General features: G+C 42.8%; 1 protein-coding gene and 1 long non-coding RNA gene across 3 annotated transcripts in view; one reads left to right on the top strand and one right to left on the bottom strand.

The window, feature by feature from the left end:
- Positions 1-703: 703 nt before the first annotated feature.
- Positions 704-23755, top strand: LOC109640650 (neuroblast differentiation-associated protein AHNAK). Of its 2 annotated transcripts, none has more exons than XM_069535515.1 (7): positions 704-932; positions 7574-7620; positions 8256-8360; positions 9164-9277; positions 9415-9568; positions 9741-9901; positions 9991-23755. In XM_069535515.1, the coding sequence occupies exons 1-7, from the start codon at positions 875-877 to the stop codon at positions 22879-22881; spliced, it is 13530 nt and encodes a 4509-aa protein (XP_069391616.1). In that variant the 5' UTR covers positions 704-874; the 3' UTR covers positions 22882-23755. The 2 variants fall into 2 exon arrangements, with proteins under 2 accessions (XP_069391616.1, XP_069391617.1); XM_069535516.1 differs by lacking the exon at positions 704-932 and adding an exon at positions 5705-5795.
- Positions 7257-23958, bottom strand: part of LOC138412210 (uncharacterized) — a 75236-nt gene continuing 58534 nt past the window's right edge. Inside the window, exon 5 of the long non-coding RNA XR_011244700.1 lies at positions 7257-8331. This is a non-coding gene — a long non-coding RNA (uncharacterized lncRNA). The remainder of the gene's footprint in view (positions 8332-23958) is intronic.

The following is a 23958-nucleotide window of genomic DNA, read 5'->3' as shown; positions in this document are numbered from 1 at the left end:
TTATTTATTCCTCTTCTGCTGCTGTAAAATAGCAAATTTAACCATTGAGGATAATTTCATCTGATCTTAAATCAACCTAACAGGAAGTGGAGGCAGATAAACAAACAGATTTATCGATGGTCAAAGTTAGAAGCTGAATCGTTTCACCAGTAACTCAGCGATTTATCGATCAATCTTCACTCAACGTGTGTGTTTGTTCTGTCTCTCTCGTTCTCGGAGGCCGTCACAGCAGACCGGCTGCGTCTGAGCCCATTTCCCTCTCACGCTTTCCCAACAGGAATCTTCATCATCTTGACTCCCTGTCCGCAACCAGCGGGTTTTAAACTAAGTGTACACAGCGTCAAATTGAGTTACGGCTCCACGTCCCCCCCCCCCCCCCCCCCCCCCACTGGTGGAGCCAGAAGCTGACATGGTGATTGTCCTTGTCCGATTAGGCCGATCAATGAGACTGAACAGAGAAGAGGAAGAGGAGGAGGAGGAGGAGGAGAACTGAGGGGATGTGTCTGTGTGAGTTGATGGGGGGGGGGCAGCTCCTCCCATAATGAAGTTAGTGTGCAGTGCTGGAGGTCCATGTTTACGGGGCAGGCGAGGGAGTTTCCTTCACTCGGTGGACGACTCTGTGTGGACAAGGCAGCAGCAGCTCTCTCTCTCTTCACTGACGTTTTTCTGCAACTCATCCCTCGCTCTGCTGTGACTGACCTGAACACACAGGGGGACCCAGGACGAGCTGAGGGGAGGGGGGGCAGCAGCATCACCTGCCTCCACCACCACCACCAACACCACCACCACCACCACCGTCCCTCCCTATCTCTCCCCTGCCTGCCTGGTCCAAGACCTCGACTCCGCCGCCGCTGCCTCCGCCACCGCTGCCATCATGTGCGACTGTTTCCACCTGGCCTTCCCCAACTGGCACGCCGCCTCCTCAGGGACGGGTGGGCATCGCTCTATTTGCTCTCTCTGTGTTTTCCTCCTGTCTCTCCTTCTCTCTCTCTCTGTCTGTGATGGTGTCTGTGCTGCTTCCCCCCTCCCCTGAGCAACTCACTGATTCAGCAGCAGGGTCTGATGGTGCAGTGAGGAGGGATCTGTGTGTGTGTGTGTGATGAAGTGAGCGAGTGTGAGGCGCCTGGTGCTGATGCTGAGTTGTGTTGCTGACCTGCAGTGAGCTCTGGGTGTGTCTGCAGAGCGCAGGGGAGTGTTTGAGGATGTCATCATCGTCGTCGGGGGGGGGACGTCGGGCAGCGCTGCACTTCTCCTCTGTTCCTCCCGCTGTGCGTCTGAAGCCGAGGCTGAGAGACGAAAAGACGAACTGCGGTTCAGCAGAGCAGGAATCAGGATTGTAAAAAATAGTAGCAGAGGATAACTCACTGGGGGCGAAGATGAAAAAAAAAGCCCCTGAAATGTGGGAACAAAACTATTCCCAGTCCGATGGTTCCAGCTGCAGGCTTCATATAAAAGCAGGAGAGAGTCTGACTCATCAGTTTTACTGTGAAAACATCGAATTCTCTTAAAGTTGAGGATGAAAGCTTGAAAACTGCAGCGATTAACGGAGTCAGTCTTGTTTTTAACATGCGTGTAAATAAAGCGTACATGATCATGTGTGGTGCGGAACCGGAGAAACCATGTTCCAATCAGGGCCGAGCAAATCGAGTGTAATCGGAAAAATTGTGCAGGAAAAAGCTGGATGTGTTACCGTTCGTCACGACGACAGTTTCCTTCCGTGAATCAAACGTGTGATTATCTGATGCTTTCGCAGACACAACGGTTTTAATGCATCTTGTGTTGTTTACTTGTGCGTCTGCTACAAGTGGAGGTTTGTTTGTTTCTGTGCGTTGGTCGTGTGATCCAGGCGAGATGATGGAGGACGAGTTCACAGACACTGGTTTTAGGATAATCTGTTGGGAAACGTTGGAAAATGTGTTTGTGCGTTTGCTGTTTCATGATGCACGAGTCCATGTCGATGAAAAAAATCTTTTAACTGAGCAGGTGTGGTCGGCGGCATGGTGGTAAAAGATGGTTCCCCCGGTTCAAATCCCCTTTCTGTGTGGAGTTCTCCATGAACATGAATGATTGTTTTTCTCTGGCGTCCTCGGTTGCCCCCCCCCCCCCCCCGCCACGCAAACCTCCAAGGATGAGCAGTAATGGATGAACGGGAAAATCCTAACATGAATTTAAAGTTTAGCATCAGATCAATGTTTTGCTTTCAGTGGATCTGAGTTATTTATTATATCAGAGACGTTCGTCAGCGTTTGACGGATGTTTAGGTCGAAGCACTGGTTGGTGTTTGTCGTAAAAAAGGAGGGAAATGATTAATTTAGAGAGAATTATTAAGAGTCGTTATCTCTGCTGCTACTTTGAATGAAACCTGCCTGAAGTCATGAGGAGGAGCGTTCGGCTCCGAGAGGCTTCAGGCGACGCTCAAGGTCACAGGAAGAGAGAGAGAGAGCGAGAGAGCTTACTGCGAGGAAGTGAGACAGACGGGGGGGGGGGGGTTGGTCCATCTGCTCGACAGTGGAGCCTCAAAAGCAGACGATCCTGATCCATTACAAACCATCAGCAGCCAGTCGGACAGACTCTGATCGACTGCTGCCAATCACTGCAGAACAGTTTCCCTCGTCGAGCCTCGGCCGACTTTACTTTTTGACTTCAATGGTTTTGAGGCAGTGGCTCCGGGATCTTGAGTCTACCACCAGAAATGAAGATAAAATTAGATTGTACTTTATCAGTCCCACAATGGACGTCTCGTAAACAGGGACTGTGTTTGAAAACGGATGAGACCTGAAAACCTGTATTAATATGAATGACCAGCAGAGGGCGACTCCACTTGTTGTTTCTATAGACGTCTATGAGAAAACGACTCAACTTCTCACTTTATAACAGGAAACATTTTCTCAAGGACTTTATATCTTTAGTTTCATGAATTAAAGTCAAATAGAGCTTAAAGCATGTATTGGGAGGTGGGTACCACAGTGATTGACAGCTACTACTGCCCAATGGGTGCTCTCAGTCAGGCTCCACCCCTCTGGAATCAAAGTCAAACTAGAAGTGACGTCACCGTTGACGCTCGATTGTATTTATATATATGTTTAGAGTCGTGTCAGGGAGGAGACGTCCTCAGAAACATCTCCAGACCATCAGACAACACTTTAAATCAGAAGAGATGCAGCTGAGGAGAACACTGAGTTCACTGGTCTTCCAGGATTTAATCACATGGTTGTAAATAGATAAATTTAACAGTCAGAGGCAGAAATTCAACAATTTCCTCTGAGCAGAGGACAAAAATCAAACTGCTGCCAGCGCGTTAATCCATTAACTCAACAACACGACCCCTCATGAGTCACTCGGTTGTTGTGAAGCAGAACAAACAGAAGCTCCACCCGGGTGCGTGTTCCTGACCTGATATGATGCTGTAACTCCTCATCGTGGGAATACAGGCAGATTAACATCCGAGCTCCAGAGCTGTAATGAAACTCAGATTAACAGATTGAAAGCATGCGCCTTCGCAGTCTCATGTTTTTATAATCTGGGCAGAAAATCTAATTCTGGGTTTGTTGTTTCTTTCCTTCTCTTAAATCTTATTATAAATTCGGACCCAAACACACGACCCTCAGTCAAAGGAGCTTGTGTCCGTCTCTGGAGCAGAATCCGAATCCAAAAACAGGAATAATGAGCTGCATTACTTTCTATTAGTTTAGAGGAGAGAGGAGCTTCAGGGAACCTCCCAGGTGCTTCTCCACAGGGAAAACAAACCGGGGCAGAGAGTGGTGACGTAAGAGATGAGCTGAGGACCGGTTTGAAATATATTTCTAGGATTCCATTTTTTTGCTTTTCTACTTGAATCGACTGGTGCTTCTGAGCCTGTCTGTGTTCTTGGTCTGTGGTGATGCTGGTTGCAGATTTTCTTGTGTGACCTGCAGTTGGATGGAGAAGAGCTGCTGCTGCTGCTGGACGTGAAGCTGCAACACCGCTGCAGCACGAACTTGCTGCTGTCGTGATCGATAATGTCGTTTGCGTTGACGAGTCCCAGCCGCCGCGGCTGCAGAGCGCCGGTCGCCTGTTTATTCAGAGTTTATTAATATGGAATTATTAGAAAGACAAGTGTAGCACCCGTTATGAACATGCAGCAAATGAGCCGCGGCTGCAGGACTCTCGTGGTGAACACGGATCATGGATTGACCGTCGCTCTCTGATTACTCAAGGTTTATTAGCATTGAACGTGGCACGTGTCTCATAAATGCTCCAAATTCAACACTGCCCTTCCTTTGGCCTTTAACAACAGGATGTGCAGTTCTCGAGATACGCGTTCCACAAGCAGACAGAGATTTCTGTAATTTATATACTAATTCTTCTTCTATCTATAGATGCACCTGTTTTACCTCTTTGAGGTTTTTTACTTCACCAACTACACCAACGATCATGGTTACGTACGCATCAATGCCCAGAGGTTCAACGTGTGTCACAACATTGTGCAGAAAAAGTAGTGGCAGCGTCTAAACAGCAAAAATAAAGAATTAGCGCGTCAAGTGTCACGTTTCCTTCACTGCCGGTCGAAGCCAGAGCCGATAGAAACCTGCGTCTCCTGCAGAGTCGAGTGATTAACGACTACATCCATTCACATGCAGAGAAAAACTGTGTTAAAGATGTTTACTGTCTCAACCCTGTGTTGGAATAGAGGAGTTTAGGTTTTCACATCAGAGCAGATTAGAAACCTCAGTACTTGTCACATCAGCAGACGCCCTGAGGGAAGAGCCGCACCCAAATCCAGAGCTGCAGTTGCACCCAAATATGAATCATGCACCACAAAAGATTTAAGCATCTGCAGCGTGTTCTTGTTTACCTGCAGAAATCTGCCACCAAAGTCGAGTCAAAAGACGAGGCTGCAGCTTTATGACATTAATAATATCTAATCTACGACAAGTCAAACAGGCGAACAGGCCGACAAGTGATTTTATTTTGACAGTTTGAGTCGGCAGTGAGAGTCGTTATCAAGGCCTCCGCAGCGCCCACATGGCAAATATTTGAGAAAGGAGGTTCTGTATGAGCCGTGGCTGCAGTCGGGGCAGGAACGCTGGACATCCGCCTGAATAAACTGGTAAATAACGTGAGATATGCATCATGCTCCAGCGCCTGGATCCTCCATAATGCTCCTGCAAACACGGACTTCACGACGCTCTACTGCAGCCGCTCTGTGTGGAGACGTGGCTGCGGACACGTGACAGTTTTCGGCCTCGAGAGACTCAAGAGCTTCGGTTAATGAATTTACCTGATTACGTTCAGATCACGCCCCTGAACATGAACTGGGCCGTCAGTGGCCGCACTTGAACCCTTGAACAATCAGAGTGATCAGAACGAGCTAATATGACAGAAACCATTATTATCGTTCGGCTCGCACTTTGATATTTTTAGTTTAGTCCTCGTCCCATCTGCTAACGTGGAGGAGGCGGGGTTTAAGACCTATACCGCAGCCAGTATCTTTAATACTTCGCCATAGAATTCAGTTTTCGTTGGTAAAGTTAAGTCATTTGCATCATCAGTTAAATAACTGAAATTGAATTTAATGGGATGAGCTCGTTGAGAAATGTGTGGTGGACAGAGTTCGGACACTTTGAGGACAGAGGACGTGTTTCAATTCCGTTTGTGACACAAGTTCAGACGAGGTGTGACTGCGGCCGTCCCTCCTCCTCCTCCGTGCATCTGAGTGTGATCAAATCACTTCAGCCACTCACTCGCATCAGGAGGGTTTGAGAGCAGCTTGGACGACGCGTGGTTCACACCTCCACTCCAACAAACAGCAGCAGGTAGGTGAGCGAACCTGAAATTCACATTCTGACACGTCTTCGTCCGTCAAAGCAGGTGTGAACGAGCGGGACAGTGACTGATTCAGAGAGTGGGCTGCTTGTTCACTCACTCAGGGTTCAAATATTCTTTTCTGTCTGAGAGGAGACGGACGAACGACAGGGCAGGTTGAGTTTTATGTATATTTTGAAGCAGTAATGTGATTTGAATGTTGGGAGATGAACCTTGAGGCAGTGACAAACCCTGAACCAGAGGGTTTTCTTACTTTAACTCAAACACAGGCTGGGAGAGCTCTTCACATGACCCACATTACCCTGATGCAGTGGGCGGAGAGTCAGTGCTGAGAAAACAAAAAGGTGCTGAAGTAAAAAAAATCAGAGGAGCAACGATTCTTTAAAGTCTAAACACACGGTTTTTGGTTTTTCACCCACAGTTTCAAACGTTCGCCCGAGGGTCTGTGATCTGATATTCTTCTTCTTGAGCTGATTAAACTTCGATCACAGGGTTTCAATCAGACACGTCACATGACAGCGTAATGTGTGATGTTTACAAAACGCACAGCTTACCTTAACTTTAAAGGTATTTTAAAAAGTTTTAAAGTTTTATTGTACAACATTAATCCTGCCTCTGATCTGATGACTGTTCTTATCATGAGTTTCACTTCACTCTCACCCGGAACATTCTAAGTTCACTGATATGTGATTTTCAAATAGCTTTTAATTGTTTTCCTATTTTTTTTGCTGTCAATTCTTGTAAAGTACCTTCTAATCGTGATTTATAAATTATTATTATAATTATTAATGACAGGATAGAAGTATTTTAAGTTTGTAATTTAATGTTTTTGGTCAGGAACTTAACTCCATTACTGATAAAATCTCCTCCCAGACTATGAAGAATGAATACAAACATTATATGTAATGTTAATTGCATTTATTGATTTGAATTTATTAATTTGAGTAGTTTCAGTAATACTTTGATTTATAATAATTATAATAACAATAATTTGATTTTCTTCATTAATCGTCTCGTAGAATTTGTTTTAATCTCAAAGTTTGACAAATAGCAAATTAGCATTAACATGTGTGGAAATCATGATACGGTCGACCTCTCACTAAAACTGCCTGAATAAAAAGGGCTAATTTAAAATGGAGTCATACCGAGTAGACGCTTGGTTTGAATTCAGGCAATAACACTAATGTGACTATAACCAGATTCACGTGGAGTCAGACTTTCCATTTTGGGTCGAGCGGAGCGGCTGCAGAGTCTTTTCTGCCGGTCGATACCGGAGGAGCACTTAAGATACGGAGGAGGCAGCGGCTCCCCGGGGGCATCGCTGCCGGGAAGAACTCTAAATAGTCTCATCATCATCGGCTCCCGAGAATCTGAGCCTCAAAACAAGGAGTCAGGAGTCAGACGTCTCTGTTTACTGCTCAGAAAATAGAAACAGACGAACAACCGGCTGCTTTTAATGTGATTTACTACATTCTCATAAAAATATGATCATTAATCTTGTGTGTTGCTTCTGATTTCAAGGTTTTGTAAACACGATTGATTATTTTCCAGATGCCTTCTTGCAAACATTCATCATTTATCTGAAGTTACAGTGAGAGCACGTTGTTGTGAAATTACCTTTAATGCATTTGTTCCCTTTAGTTGTTTATGACCATGCAACGTGTTGTTGAGCATCATTTCCTGTCTCACTCTGTTATCTGCTAACGTGTCACGTGAGAGGCTGCGTCTGTATTTAGAGTTTGTCTCTTTTTTCTGTGTTTGTGAACAGCTGGTCGAAGGCTGAGAGGACCAGAGCCGGGCGCCGAGGACGATTCAGTGAGTGATGTTGTGACGGAGAGTTCATTTATCATTAATCATTCGTCCTCATGTGGTTTAAATGAGGTCCTGATGATGAAACAGCATTTTTACAATATAAAAAATATATTTGCCTGATTGAGGTGTTCATTTTTCTTTTTTTTTTTACTCACGTCCCCAGAAACCAATTATTATGAATTATGAATCATCATAAATCAAACAACCTTTTCTTGACTTATTATAATTTGCCCGTGTGAAGGCGTAATTATAATCTCAACATACTGAACGTTGAACAAACTCAAATAAAACTTCAGTTATTAAGATTCACAAACAACACGTATGATATCACTGTTGTATTTCACTCTGGTTTTCTCTGGTGTTCAGTCCAGTGTTGAAAATCATCCAGAAACCACTAGTGTGACATTTATTAAATGCCAAACAGCAAAAGACACAGTCAGTGCTGCACTTCATCACGCTACATCAAGGTGTTATCTCATTTTGTTGTGTTCTCCAAACCTGCGTTGTTGTTTTAATACTGAAACTGTCTGAGGATGAAACCACGTGAGTGCTGTGATATCTCATTCATGTCTCCATGACGTTAGCGTGGGGAACAGAGCACGTGACCGTTAGTGTTGACCGACCTCGTGTCCTCGCAGGTATGTGACGAGCCGTCTCAGTTCACAGAGGGAGAGAGGCCACGCCCTCAAGGATCGTCCCCCGTCGAGGAGTATCCTGAAAAATACACAGACAGTGACAAAGAGGTAAAGAGCACAGATAAAACCGCCATGTTGCACAAACACAACAAACCAGACTGCAGGATGAAACAAGTCAAAACAATAAATCAGAGACCGTGTGTGCGCTTGTGTGACCTGGATGATCCGTTAAATACATAAAAATCAGGGCTTATCGAGCAGAAATCAGAGTTGAGCTCCAAAGAAATAAATAAATAAAAGAGAGAGGCAACGTCACATGTCGAAAACAAAAATCTGAGCAGTTCCAAGGAAATTTATTTTCAATCGAGTCATTTCTTCCCTCAAATTATTGAATCAATTCCCTCAGATGAAGCGTTTTTAAATCATCACCCTCCGTCCATTTGTTCTCGTGCGTTTGACTTCATGCAGATTTATCGTGATCTTTGAGAATATCGCGCTTCTGGTCTCGTTTAAGAACAGAAGGAGGAAGTTAAGCACATTAAAAGCAGAACATTGCATGAGCCAAGGAAAAAAAAACTGAAAAAGAGTTGAATGGTAATGAAATAAAAACAGTCGAGTGCACTAATTGACTTTCAGGGTCAATTTATCAATGTAAACTTATCAGGCTTTTTATCGCCGTGTCTAATCAGCAGAGTGTGGTGTCACATGCCATCTCCGTCTTGTTTACTGTTACTTAATCCAATAAAGGCGCTGACTCGGCTCCGCCCTTCTATGAATGTTTGTACAGGATATAAGCCTGTTGATGAAAAATCTGTCATATCCTGTTTACACACGACTGACGGAGACATTAGTCATTTTAAAAAAACAGCGTGTGGTCAGATTTGAAAGATTGTCTTCTGTTTTCTTCTCAGTGTGAAGCGGAGCATGACCCACACCACAAAAGTGGAGGTGGAAAGAAAACTAAAAAGTCTGGGCTTGGGTCCATGTTTGAAAAGCGCTCGACTCCGAAGATGAATAAACTGAAGGTGAGATATTCCCACCTCCTCCTCCTCCTCCTCCTCCTCCTCCTGCTGTGAATCCCTCCAGGCTGATGAGCTGCAGCAGGGAAGAGCCCAGCGAGAGGAAATAAACTAATATCCTTTCTATCCTCATGTGTTTGCAGGAAGTTCACAGCCCCGAGTCTGAGGTGATCGTGAAGACAGCCACAGACGGATGTGCAGAGGGTCTCGTTTACGGTGGAGGCGGAAAAGAGGGGATCTTCATTAAGGGAGTGGTACCAGAGTCCCCCGCCTCCAAAAGTCTGCAACTGAAAGAAGGTCAACCGGAATTTGTGAAACTAGAAACATTTTCTAGTTGTTTTCAATGAAAACTAATAATAAATATATCAGAGCGAGAAATGTAGGATTAATGAAACTTTGCAATTGTTATCATGCATATTTTATTTTAAGTTTTACTAAATAATGAAATATTTTTCTCTTATTTACACAGGTGATCAGATTCTGAGCGCCACCGTGTATTTTGACAACGTCCCGTATGAGGACGCCATTCAGATTCTGGAGCACGCTCAGGCTTACAAACTGAAGCTCTGCCTGAAGCGTAAACCAGACATCACAGAGACCGAAGCAGCCATGGAGTCCGACATCATCCCTGTAAATAAGTTAAAGATTTCTGCTCAGACTCTTTCTGTCGGGTATTCTTTGGGATAATTCTGACATCTCACTTTTCTGTCGCTCAACAGGAGGAGGAGCTTTGCGCTCCAGAGATGAGGGAACAAGGAAAAACCAAAAGGCGCGGGGACGCTCGTATTTCCTGGCCCAAGTTTCCCTCCTTTGGAAAAGGGCGGAAGACCCGTTTCACGAGGTCTCACAGTTCCTCGGAGGCTGATGAGCAGAGGAAGCTGGAGCTCAGTCCCACAACAAGTGACACAGAGTCACCCATCAAGTCTCAGGATGCTCTCAAAGGCAAGAAGAGGCACAAAATGAAGCTGTCTCTTCTGACAAAGAGAAGCCGGATAAGTTCATCTGAAGACACGGACGCACCAACAAATGGACAAACCAGTAGTGACGTTTACCAGACAGCATCAGACATGCTCTCACACGAATGCCTCGAAAGCCTCTCAGGAGAAACACCCAAAGTCTATGTGTCGGAAGAGTTAAGACTTGACCAAGATGATCTGACTGAACCTCAAACTGCTCGACACAAGGTGGAGCTCATCAGTGTCGACAGCACTTTGAAAACAGCAGATCTCACCGTGGCTCTGGCTGATCAAGGAAGCCCCTCTGCTATCAAGTCCCCAAGCGAGAAGAAAAAGAAGAAAGAAAGGTCCGAGTTGAAAATTAAAATTTTGGGGAAGGACAAATCACACAAGAAAGAAGCAAAAGCAAAGGCCTCCCCGAAAAGGCTGAAAACTCTTGGGGCAAGTATTGAAAAAGCAGATCAACCTATCAATGGGAAATCAGATTCCCACACAGACCAGCAGAGAGATCAGCCACGCCTGGAGGCCGACACCCAGATGATCAGCAGTGACGCCTCAAGGGCAAAGCTGGTGACAACACAGATGGAAATGAATGTGCCGAAGGTTGAACTTGATATTTCCGATGTCTCATTTATGCGAAAATCTCACCAGAAAGGTGAAGAACAAGCGAAGAAAGACAAGGAAACGAAACAAAAAAAGGAAACAAAGACATGTCCAACTTTCAAACTGCCTAAAATTGGCCTAGGTGAAATCGCCACTGAGGAAACTATTCAAACGAGCGTGAATGTTGAATTCCCAACTAAAATGGAGGTTGAGGGTAAAGCAGTGAAAGAGGATCCTTATGACAGACTGTCAAAAAGCAGTCATTCCAAAACACAACTTCCCAAACGTGAAGACATTGAGATTCCAGGAATGGAGGACATGTCTGTGAAAATCAAAGCCAAAGGAATTAAAGGGCCTAAAGTGGTTTCAACAGGACGTTATGAAGAAATTCAAACCGAAGATGTACAAATGTCAATCGATGTTAACAGCGTGAAAGAGGCAGTTTCGAAATTGCCCGGATTCAAGCTGCCAAAGATGGACACATCTGGAATGCCAATCCCTGAAGAAATTACTGTGATCGATGCAAATGCACAGAGAATATCAGTGAAAACGCCGACTAAAGTTGCAGACACAAAATCAAAACATGAAGCGCACCTTATTAAGTTTGACACAACACCTGCTGATTTAACCTCAGAGGAACTTTTGATTGAGACCAAGGTAGATTATAAAAAACCTGAAAAAATATACATCACGACAAAACAAAGTGACCACGAGACACAAAGTGAATTCCATAAACGAGAGGATATTATTATTCCAGGCAAAGAAAGTGTGAAGAAAGACTTTGGATTTAAATTGCCAAAGCAAAACATCTCTGGGCAAGAAGATAGCGTAGTTTTAGGAGAAAGGACAATATTGCTCCAAGACATAACAACATCAAAAACTGAAACAAGGAAAGGCAAGGGGCAGATAGGAGGAGTCATGTATGATGTCAAAATACCGGAAATCGATAGCATTGAATATATTGATTCGGTGGGTGGTTCACCAGCCAAAAAGGGTGGTGGCGTTAGTCTTACAGGCTTTGCTGTTCATCTCGATGCTACAAAACCAAAGGCTGACATCTCCTTTCCAGACACCAGAGGTGAAGACAAAGATGTTGGACCGGAGGAGCATCCAACCAAACTGGTCAAATTTGCAGCAGTTGCTCCCAGTTTCAGTGTAAAAGTGCCGGATGTAGACAAGAATACAAACATCGATGGAGCAGAGATAGAAGCACTTCAGAGAAAGGGAGAGGAGAGCAAATATAAAATACCAAATCTTGGTGTTACTCTCGGAAGTGTAGATGTTGCTATAACAGAGAAAAAGGTGAATGTTGAAAAACCTGAGGTGGAAATCAAACCTCTGCAGACTGATGTTGATCTTGATGGAGAAGGAAGGAAATTCAAGATGCCAAAGGTTGGTGTCAAAATGCCCAAAATAAAAGGACCTGAATTTGATCTTAGCTCGTCCAAGAAAGACATTGATGTCAAATTACCAGAAGCTAAAGTTGGGGTCAAACTCCCAGAGGCCCCAGAGAGTGACATTACTCTTGGAAACATAGATGTTTCAATTCCAGAACAAAAGGTGGAAGTTCAAAAACCTGAGGTTGAAATCAAATCTCTGCTGACTGAGGTTGAAGTTGATGGACAAGGAAGCAAGTTCAAGATGCCAAAGTTTGGAATCAAAATGCCAAAAATAAAAGGACCGGAATTTGATTTGAGTTTGTCCAAGAAAGACATTGATGTCACACTACCAGAAGTTAAAGCTGGGGTCAAACTCCCAGAATCTCCTGAGGTTGATGTTACTCTTGGAGGTGTAGATGTTTCTATTCCCGAGCAAAAAGTGGAAATTGAAAAACCTGAGTTGGAAATCAAACCTCTGCAGACTGATGTTGATCTTGATGGGGAAGGAAGGAAATTCAAGATGCCAAAGTTTGGAATCAAAATGCCAAAAATAAAAGGACCTGAATTTGATCTTAGCTCGTCCAAGAAAGAAGTAGATGTCAAACTCCCAGAAGTCAAAGCTGGGGTCAAACTCCCAGAAGCCCCTGCAGTCGATGTTACTCTTAGAGGTGTAGATGTTTCAATTCCAGAGCAAAAGGTGGAAGTTCAAAAACCTGCAGTGGAAATCAAATCTCTGCTGACTGAGGTTGAACTTGATGGACAAGGAAGTAAATTCAAGATGCCAAAGTTTGGAATTAAAATGCCAAAAGTAAAAGGACCTGAATTTGATCTTAGCTCGTCCAAGAAAGAAGTAGATGTCAAACTACCAGAAGCTCCAGAGGTTGATGTTACTCTTGGAGGTGTAGATGTTTCTATTCCAGAGCAAAAGGTGGAAGTTGAAAAACCTGTGGTGGAAATCAAACCTCTGCAGACTGAGGTTGATCTTGATGGGGAAGGAAGTAAATTCAAGATGCCAAAGTTTGGAATCAAAATGCCAAAAGTAAAAGGACCAGAATTTGATTTGAGTTTGTCTAAGAAAGAAGTAGATCTCAAACTACCAGAAGCTCCTGCGGTTGATGTTACTCTTGGAGGTGTAGATGTTTCTATTCCAGAACAAAAGGTGGAAGTTGACAAACCTGTGGTCGAAATCAAACCTCTGCAGACTGAGGTTGAAGTTGATGGGGAAGGAAGCAGGTTCAAGATGCCAAAGTTTGGAATTTCAATGCCAAAAGTAAAAGGGCCTGACATTGATTTCAGCTTATCGAAGAAAGACGTAGATGTCACTCTACCAGAAGCTAAAGCAGAGGTCAGTCTCCCTGATGTTGAACTAAAGGAACCTTCTGCAAAAGTAGACATTAAAGCTCCTGAAGTTAAAGTTGCAGCTAAAGATACAAGTGGATCACCTTCAAGGTTTAAAATGCCAACTTTTAGTTTCTCTAAATCTAAAGTCAAAGTGCCTGATATTGATTTAAACGTATCAAAGAAAGACACAGATATCACATCAACAGTCAAACTCCCAGAAGCCCCTACAGTTGATGTTAGTCTTGGAAAAGCAGAAGTGTTGATACCAGAAGCAACAGTGGAAGTTAAAAAGCCTGAAGTGCAAATCAAACCTTTGCACGCTGAAGTTGAACTTGACGGACAAGGACGCAAGTTCAAAATGCCAAAGTTTGGAATCACTATGCCAAAAGTAAAAGGGCCTGACATTGACTTAAGCTTCTCAAAGAAAGATGTAGATGTCAAATCACCAGAGGCCGAGTTTAAACTCCCAGAAGCCCCAGAAATGGATGTTAAGATTAGAAAAGCAGAAGTTTCAATTCCAGATGTAAAGATGGAGGTTGACAAACCTGAACTGGAAATGCAACCCTTAGAGACTCAAGTTGAACTTGACGGACATGGAAGCAGGTTCAAAATGCCACAGTTTGGAATTTCAATGCCAAAAGTAAAAGGACCAGACATTGATTTCAGCTTATCGAAGAAAGACGTAGATGTCACTCTACCAGAAGCTAAAGCAGAGGTCAGTCTCCCTGATGTAGAGCTCAAAGACCCCTCTGTTAAAGTTGAAATTAGAGCCTCTGAGTATGAAGCTCAAGTGGAAGGATCTCCATCAAAATTTAAATTGCCAACATTCAAATTACCTAAATTTGGGATTGCCGCCCCAAGCGTCACCATGGAGGTACCTGATATGGACAAAGACAAAGCTACAGTTGATATTGCAGCACAGAATATTAATATTGAGGGTCCATCTCTTGATGTGAAAATGACAGCAACTGATGGTGAGGGAAAAGAAAGCAAGTTTAAAGTGCCAGGTTTTGGAATATCTCTTCCAAAAGTGCAAGGGCCCAACATTGATTTAAGCCTGTCCAAGAAAGATGTAGATGTCAAATCACCAGAGGCTGAGTTTAAACTCCCAGAAGCCCCAGAAATGGACGTTAAGCTTGGAAAAGCAGAAGTTTCAATTCCAGATGTAAAGATGGAGGTTGACAAACCTGAACTGGAAATGCAACCCTTAGAGACTCAAGTTGAACTTGACGGACATGGAAGCAGGTTCAAAATGCCCAAGTTTGGAATTTCAATGCCAAAAGTAAAAGGGCCTGACATTGATTTCAGCTTATCGAAGAAAGACGTAGATGTCACTCTACCAGAAGCTAAAGCAGAGGTCAGTCTCCCTGATGTTGAACTAAAGGAACCTTCTGCAAAAGTAGACATTAAAGCTCCTGAAATTAAAGTTGCAGCTAAAGATACAAGTGGATCACCTTCCAGGTTTAAAATGCCAACTTTTAGTTTCTCTAAATCTAAAGTCAAAGTGCCTGATATTGATTTAAACGTATCAAAGAAAGACACAGATATCACATCAACAGTCAAACTCCCAGAAGCCCCTACAGTTGATGTTAGTCTTGGAAAAGCAGAAGTGTTGATACCAGAAGCAACAGTGGAAGTTAAAAAGCCTGAAGTGCAAATCAAACCTTTGCACGCTGAAGTTGAACTTGACGGACATGGGAGCAGGTTCAAAATGCCAAAGTTTGGAATCACAATGCCAAAAGTAAAAGGGCCTGACATTGACTTAAGCTTCTCAAAGAAAGATGTAGATGTCAAATCACCAGAGGCTGAGTTTAAACTCCCAGAAGCCCCAGAAATGGACGTTAAGCTTGGAAAAGCAGAAGTTTCAATTCCAGATGTAAAGATGGAGGTTGACAAACCTGAACTGGAAATGCAACCCTTAGAGACTCAAGTTGAACTTGACGGACATGGAAGCAGGTTCAAGATGCCAAAGTTTGGAATTTCAATGCCAAAAGTAAAAGGGCCAGACATTGATTTCAGCTTATCGAAGAAAGACGTAGATGTGACTCTACCAGAAGCTAAAGCAGAGGTCAGTCTCCCTGATGTTGAACTAAAGGAACCTTCTGCAAAAGTGGAGGTGAAAGGTCCTGAAGTTAAAGTTGCAGCTAAAGATACAAGTGGATCACCTTCGAGGTTTAAAATGCCAACTTTTAGTTTCTCTAAACCTAAAGTCAAAGTGCCTGATATTGATTTAAACGTATCAAAGAAAGACACAGATATCACATCAACAGTCAAACTCCCAGAAGCCCCTACAGTTGATGTTAGTCTTGGAAAAGCAGAAGTGTTGATACCAGAAGCAACAGTGGAAGCTAAAAAACCTGAAGTGCAAATCAAACCTTTGCACGCTGATGTTGAACTTGACGGACATGGGAGCAGGTTCAAAATGCCAAAGTTTGGAATCACTATGCCAAAAGTAAAAGGGCCTGACATTGACTTAAGCTTCTCCAAGAAAGGTGTAGATGTCAAATCACCAGAGGCCGAGTTTAAACTCCCAGAAGCCCCAGAAATGGATGTTAAGCTTGGAAAAGCAGAAGTTTCAATTCCAGATGTAAAGATGGAGGTTGACAAACCTGAACTGGAAATGCAACCCTTAGAGACTCAAGTTGAACTTGACGGACATGGAAGCAGGTTCAAAATGCCAAAGTTTGGAATTTCAATGCCAAAAGTAAAAGGGCCTGACATTGACTTAAGCTTGTCAAAGAAAGACGTAGATGTCACTCTACCAGAGGCCAAAGCAGAAATCGAACTCCCTGATGTAGAGCTCAAAGACCCCTCTGTTAAAGTTGAAATTAGAGCCTCTGAGTATGAAGCTCAAGTGGAAGGATCTCCATCAAAATTTAAATTGCCAACATTCAAATTACCTAAATTTGGGATTGCCGCCCCAAGTGTCACCATGGAGGTACCTGATATGGACAAAGACAAAGCTACAGTTGATATTGCAGCACAGAATATTAATATTGAGGGTCCATCTCTTGATGTGAAAATGACAGCAACTGATGGTGAGGGAAAAGAAAGCAAGTTTAAAGTGCCAGGTTTTGGAATATCTCTTCCAAAAGTGCAAGGGCCCAAAATTGATTTAAGCCTGTCCAAGAAAGATGTAGATGTCAAATCACCAGAGGCTGAGTTTAAACTCCCAGAAGCCCCAGAAATGGACGTTAAGCTTGGAAAAGCAGAAGTTTCAATTCCAGATGTAAAGATGGAGGTTGACAAACCTGAACTGGAAATGCAACCCTTAGAGACTCAAGTTGAACTTGACGGACATGGAAGCAGGTTCAAAATGCCAAAGTTTGGAATTTCAATGCCAAAAGTAAAAGGGCCTGACATTGATTTCAGCTTATCGAAGAAAGACGTAGATGTCACTCTACCAGAAGCTAAAGCAGAGGTCAGTCTCCCTGATGTTGAACTAAAGGAACCTTCTACAAAAGTGGAGGTGAAAGGTCCTGAAGTTAAAGTTGCAGCTAAAGATACAAGTGGATCACCTTCAAGGTTTAAAATGCCAACTTTTAGTTTCTCTAAACCTAAAGTCAAAGTGCCTGATATTGATTTAAACGTATCAAAGAAAGACACAGATATAACATCAACAGTCAAACTCCCAGAAGCCCCTACAGTTGATGTTAGTCTTGGAAAAGCAGAAGTGTTGATACCAGAAGCAACAGTGGAAGCTAAAAAGCCTGAAGTGCAAATCAAACCTTTGGATGCTGAAGTTGAACTTGACGGACAAGGACGCAAGTTCAAAATGCCAAAGTTTGGAATCACTATGCCAAAAGTAAAAGGGCCTGACATTGACTTAAGCTTCTCAAAGAAAGATGTAGATGTCAAATCACCAGAGGCCGAGTTTAAACTCCCAGAAGCCCCAGAAATGGATGTTAAGCTTGGAAAAGCAGAAGTTTCAATTCCAGATGTAAAGATGGAGGTTGACAAACCTGAACTGGAAATGCAACCCTTAGAGACTCAAGTTGAACTTGACGGACATGGAAGCAGGTTCAAAATGCCCAAGTTTGGAATTTCAATGCCAAAAGTAAAAGGGCCTGACATTGATTTCAGCTTATCGAAGAAAGACATAGATGTGACACTACCAGAAGCTAAAGCAGAGGTCAGTCTCCCTGATGTTGAACTAAAGGAACCTTCTGCAAAAGTAGACATTAAAGCTCCTGAAATTAAAGTTGCAGCTAAAGATACAAGTGGATCACCTTCGAGGTTTAAAATGCCAACTTTTAGTTTCTCTAAACCTAAAGTCAAAGTGCCTGATATTGATTTAAACGTATCAAAGAAAGACACAGATATAACATCAACAGTCAAACCCCCAGAAGCCCCTACAGTTGATGTTAGTCTTGGAAAAGCAGAAGTGTTGATACCAGAAGCAACAGTGGAAGCTAAAAAACCTGAAGTGCAAATCAAACCTTTGCATGCTGAAGTTGAACTTGACGGACATGGGAGCAGGTTCAAAATGCCAAAGTTTGGAATCACTATGCCAAAAGTAAAAGGGCCTGACATTGACTTAAGCTTCTCAAAGAAAGGTGTAGATGTCAAATCACCAGAGGCTGAGTTTAAACTCCCAGAAGCCCCAGAAATGGACGTTAAGCTTGGAAAAGCAGAAGTTTCAATTCCAGATGTAAAGATGGAGGTTGACAAACCTGAACTGGAAATGCAACCCTTAGAGACTCAAGTTGAACTTGACGGACATGGAAGCAGGTTCAAAATGCCCAAGTTTGGAATTTCAATGCCAAAAGTAAAAGGACCAGAAATTGATTTCAGCTTATCGAAGAAAGACGTAGATGTGACACTACCAGAAGCTAAAGCAGAGGTCAATCTCCCTGATGTTGAACTACAAGAATCTTCTACTAAAGTGGAGGTGAAAGGTCCTGAGGTTGAAGCTCAGTTAGGCAGTATGAAAGGATCACCATCAAAATTCAAACTCCCGACATTTAAATTCCCCAAATTTGGAGTTTCTACTCCAAATGTCAGCGCTGAAGTATCTGATACAGAACACAAAATCAAGATTGATGGAGCTGACATATCTGTGCCAAACACAGATGTTGAAGTTAAAGGAGAGGTCTCCCTGCCAGAGGTTGAAGTCAAAGAGGGTGGTGTTGTGATAGAACAGCCAGGGGTTGAGGTAGATGCAAAAATGAAAAAGCCAAAGTTTTCACTGCCCAGGTTTTCCTTTTCAAAATCAAGTGTTAATGCCCCAGAAGTTGATGTCAGTGTTCAGAATGTGAATGTTGAACTCCCAGAAGGAAAGGTGGAAGTGAAAGGAGGGGAAGTGGATCTGAAACCACCAGAGGAAGAAGCAGAAATTGACAGACAAGGAAGCAAGTTTAAAATGCCAAAGTTTGGCATCTCATTGCCAAAGGTTACAGGGCCTGAATTTGATTTAAGTTTATCAAGTAAAGATGTAGATGTAAAAATACCAGAGGCCAAAGCTGAAGTCAAACTCCCTGATGTTGATCTGAAAGAACCTTCTGCTGAGGTGGAAATCAAACCTCCTGAGATCAAAGTTGTAACAAAGGACACAGAAGGATCACCATCGAAATATAAAATGCCAACATTCAAATTACCTAAATTTGGAATTGGCTCTCCAAGCTCCACCATAGAAGTACCTGATATGGACACAGATGTAAAAATCAATGGAGGTGACATTGAAATCCCTGAAAAGGTTGTTGCAGTTGACATTTCAGCGCCCAGCATTGATACTGAAGGTCCATCAATAGATTTGAAAACTACAGCAGCTGAACGTGAAGGAAAAGGAAGTAAGTTTAAACTGCCAAGTCTCAGTTTTTCTGTGCCTCAAGTCAAAAGCCCTGACGTTGATTTAAGCTTAGCAAAGACAAGTGTAGATGTGAGATTACCAGAAGCTAAAGCTGATGTTCAGCTCCCTGAAGCTCAAGTAAAGGAACTATCAGCCAAAGTGGAAATTAAATCTCCTGGAATTGAAGTTCACACAAGTAATGTTGAAGGATCACCATCAAAGTTTAAAATGCCAACATTCAAATTACCCAAATTTGGCACTTCTACAACACAGATCAGTGTGGAGGTACCTGATGTGGACAAAGACATTAAAGTGGATGGGGAGGATTTTAAATTACCAGAAGCAAAAGCTGAAGTCAAACTTCCTGATGTCGAAATCAAAGAGCCAGTTCAGAGTTCAATATCAGTATCACAAGCACCAATGGCAGAGGGTGATGCAAAAGTGAAAAAGACAAGCTGGACATTACCAAGATTTTCATTTCCAAAGACAAACATTAAGAGCCCTGAGGCTGAGGTGAACCTTGATACCCCAAAAGTTGATGTTTCACTACCAGAGGTCAAAGCAGAGGTACGTCTTCCAGATGTCGACAAAGAATCATCAAGCATTTCAGTAGAAGGGGCAGCTAATATAGACCTTGATGCCAAATTGAAAAAGCCAAAGTTTTCAATGCCCAAATTTTCATTTTCAAAGCAAAGTTCAAAAGAGCTTGAAGTTGATGCCAGTCTTCCAGAAGTTGATGTTTCTCTTCCAGAAGGAAATGTGGGAGTTGCACCATCTGAGGTGGATGTTAAGCCACCAGAAGGTGATGTCAAACTAGATGGGCAGGAAAGCAAGTTTAAAATGCCAAAGTTTGGCATCTCAATGCCAAAAGTAAAGGGACCACATATTGATTTAAGCCTCTCAAAGAAAGATGTAGATGTGATACAACCCAAGACTGAGGTTGAAATCCCAGAAGGTCCTAAACTTGGTGTGGATGTAAAACCATCTGAGTGTGAAGCAGAAATCGATGGACAAGGAGGCAAGTTTAAAATGCCAAAGTTTGGAATCTCAATGCCAAAAGTAAAAGGTCCTGAAATTGATTTAAGCTTATCAAAGAAAGATAGAGATGTCACACTCCCAGAAGCTGAGGCTGAGGTTCAGCTTCCAGATGTTAAAATAAAGCAACCGTCTGGCAAAGTGGAAATTAAGGCTGCTGAGATTAAAGCGGGTAATGTCGAGGGATCACCATCAAAACTGAAAATGCCAACATTCACATTACCAAAATTTGGAGCTTCCACTCCAAAGGTTAGCGTGCAAGTACCTGATGTGGACAAAGACATTCAAATTGATGATGCGAAGCTGGAAGTACTTAAAGAGGGAGCTACGGTGACAGTCACAGCCCCCAGCATCGATGCTGAAGGCCTATCTGTAAATATGAAAGCTAAAGCAGGTGAACTTGAGGGATCGGAAGGCAAGTTTAAAATGCCACATATTGGAATCACAGTGCCAAAAGTAAAGGGGCCTGAAATAGATCTGAGCTTATCTAAGAAATGTCCAGATGTCACATTACCAGAAGGTAAAGTTGAGGTCACACTGCCTAGTGCTGAAGTCATAGAACCTGAAGGTGCCGTTGAGACAGTTGAGACCGAGGCCAAGTCTAAACGACCAAACTGGACATTTCCAAAATTTTCATTTTCAAGAACAAGTGGTAAAGCCCCTGACGTGGATGTCAACCTTGAAACACCAAAAGCTGATGTTGCATCCCCGGAGGTCGAAGCTGAAGTCTGCCTCCCACATGTCAAAGTCAAAGAACCTTCAGGGAAGGTTTCTGTGGAAGAGCCACCTGCTGTCGAACTTGATGGAAACTTGAAAAAATCTAAATTTTCATTACCAAAATTTTCTTTTTCAAAGTCAAGTGTTACAATGCCTGAGATCAGTGCTGAGCCTCCACAGGTTGATGTTTCTCTTCCAGAAGGAGAGGTTATAGTCAAACAACCTGAAATGGAAATTAAAGCTCCTGAGCTTGAAGATCAACTCAACGTGCAAGGAAGTAAGTTTAAATTTCCAAAGTTTGGAATTGCACTGCCAAAAGCAGAAGGACCTGAAGTTGATTTAAATGCATCACAGAGAGATGTAGAGGTCACACTGCCAAACGTCAAAGCAGAAGTCAAACTCCCTGAAGTTGAAGACAAGGAATCTTCTTCTAATGTGGAGGCTGATGCAAAGAAGAAAGATGTTGGAGGATCCCCATTAAAGTTTAAAATGCCAACAAAGAAAATGCCGAAATTCGGAGGTGCTTCCTACGATGTCACTGTAGAAACGCCTGATGTGGACAAAGCTGAAAAAGATGCAGCTAAACTTGAGGATGTTACCGTCGAGATTAAAGCTCCAAGTGTTGATATAAAAACTGAACCCAAAGCAGTAATAACGGATTCTGAAACACCAAAGACTGAGACTGACGGTGTGAGTCATGGATCTCCAAGTAGATTCAAACTACCAACATTTAAAATGCCGAAGCTGAGTTTCTCAAAATCCAAACCTGAAGAAGAACACGGTGACAGCGACGGCCAAGAAGATCAGCCAGAAAGAGAAGAAGAGACTAAATCCCCAAAGCTGACTTTGACATCGTTTGGTGAAATCCTCAAGAATATTGATGTGGAATTTGATGTTTCAAAAACAGAGGAAGAAAATCTTAAAGCCTCGAAGGAAGTTCATGAGACAAGTGAACCCAGAGGAAAGGAGTTAGATGCAAAGGAAAAGGAAACAACTACCAAGCTAGATACTCCCAAAAGTCCCGAGAGGACAGGGTGGTTTAAATTCCCCAAGTTTGGACTGTCCTCCCCGTCAGAATCTGCCAAGATGCCTGAAAAAGATGAGCACAAGGATGGAAAGACCCCTGAAACAGGGGATGAGGAAATAAGCCCCACCTGCTCTGTCCAGTCATCAGATGCTTTTGCTGACATCAGCTCTACAATGACAAGTGAGCACGTTGGCCTGTCCATATCTTCTCCAACCAAGGTTACTGTCAAATACTCTGATCCTGATGCTGCTCCGAGCCTCGAAGAGATGCACAGCAGCGTCATTACTTCGACCACAAGGACTGAGCTGATTTCAGTCGAGCCGAACTTGCCTGAGAAAATCACCATCCTGTCGTCTGGAGTTTCCTCGTCGTCAGAAGACACGCTCAGACTGGAATCTGGAAAAATACACGTCATTACATCAAATATTCAAGCAACCCCAGAGTCACAGCATGCCAAGCTGCTAACTGCTGTTCAAGTCCAATCAGCTGGAGGCCCTCCCCTCCAATCAGAGGGTGAGGAAGCTGCTTCGTGGACGGTTGAAGATCCACAAGGCGGCAGGAGGACGGTCTTTGAGCGGCACATCGTTCGAGGAACATCAAGTGAAAGAAGCGAAAGCAAAGAAACGATCGTTATAACGAAACAAATCACACGTATATTCGACTCCTCTGAACCCATCTCAGGTGAGACGGCCACATCCATCCAGCGACTGAGAGACTCTGTGCACTCGGAGAAAATGAGGTTCTTTGACGGAGCCGAGAAGTGAAAGAAATTGTAAATTATGTGTAAACATGGTTGGTGGGGAACATATTTCACTGGTCATGTTCACGAGAGAGGAAAACGTGGAAAAGGTAGTTTTACAGTTAAAGTGTGGTGTTAACTTCGATCACTGGTTGCATGTTGTTGACCTCTGAAGTGATGGATTCATTCGAGTCACTATGACAATGTGATCACGTTAACAAGCAGAGTAACTGAAGTACCTTAGTGCAAATGATGACAGGGCTTCACCGATATGTTTGCTTATGGTATATGACTAAACTAAGCTCTGTCTTTTGCTTTTCTGAACCAAATCTCTGTGGTTTCATACTTTTTAATGTACATTTCTAAACGGAACTCTTATTAATCCGATGATAAACAAACTGTGCATTTCATTTAAAAGTGGTAGCTGCAAAAATCAATCAATGTTACTGACATTCCACAGACTTTTTACAATAATATCACTGTAAAGTTAGTTGACAGTAGAAAACACCTTCAATACACCCGTGCAGTAAATGTAAAACAAACAAAAAAAGGAATGTGTACATGTATCACCAAGATATTCTTAAATAGCTCAAATGTAAAGAAACCATAGCAATGCAAAGCTGAAATGAAACACGTATGTTTGTACTGCAGCTGCAAGTATATTTTTTACTAATACTTTGCTACTTAGAACCTAATTTGCTACAATAAAATGATTATATTATGTTTTCTTTTATTATCACTGTATAAAGTGGGAATATTGAACTGGCTTTGTAAATAGCTTTCAAGGACCTCTGGAGTTTTATTTGTTTACTGCTCCTGTTTGTATCCGAATAGGCTTTAACCTGATGTGTTAGCAGAGTTATACACAATAAATAAATAAAGATTATAATAAGCAACAAGGTGTTGATGGACAGATTCTTATTTTCTTAAATCTCTTTAGCCTCAGAGGCTGTTTTTTATGGATCCATGGAAGTTAAGTTTGTCTTTAAACATTTTAGTGCCATCAGATTTGGTGAAACTTGCCTTATAGATATTGTTCCTTCCAGCTATGCCTGATTTGAGGATATAAAATGACTAAAAGTATATATAAAAGTATAATACT

Source organism: Paralichthys olivaceus, chromosome 12, assembly GCF_024713975.1.
Source record: "Paralichthys olivaceus isolate ysfri-2021 chromosome 12, ASM2471397v2, whole genome shotgun sequence".
Classification (NCBI taxonomy): domain Eukaryota; kingdom Metazoa; phylum Chordata; class Actinopteri; order Pleuronectiformes; family Paralichthyidae; genus Paralichthys; species Paralichthys olivaceus.
This window is presented reverse-complemented; position numbering and strand designations above follow the sequence as displayed.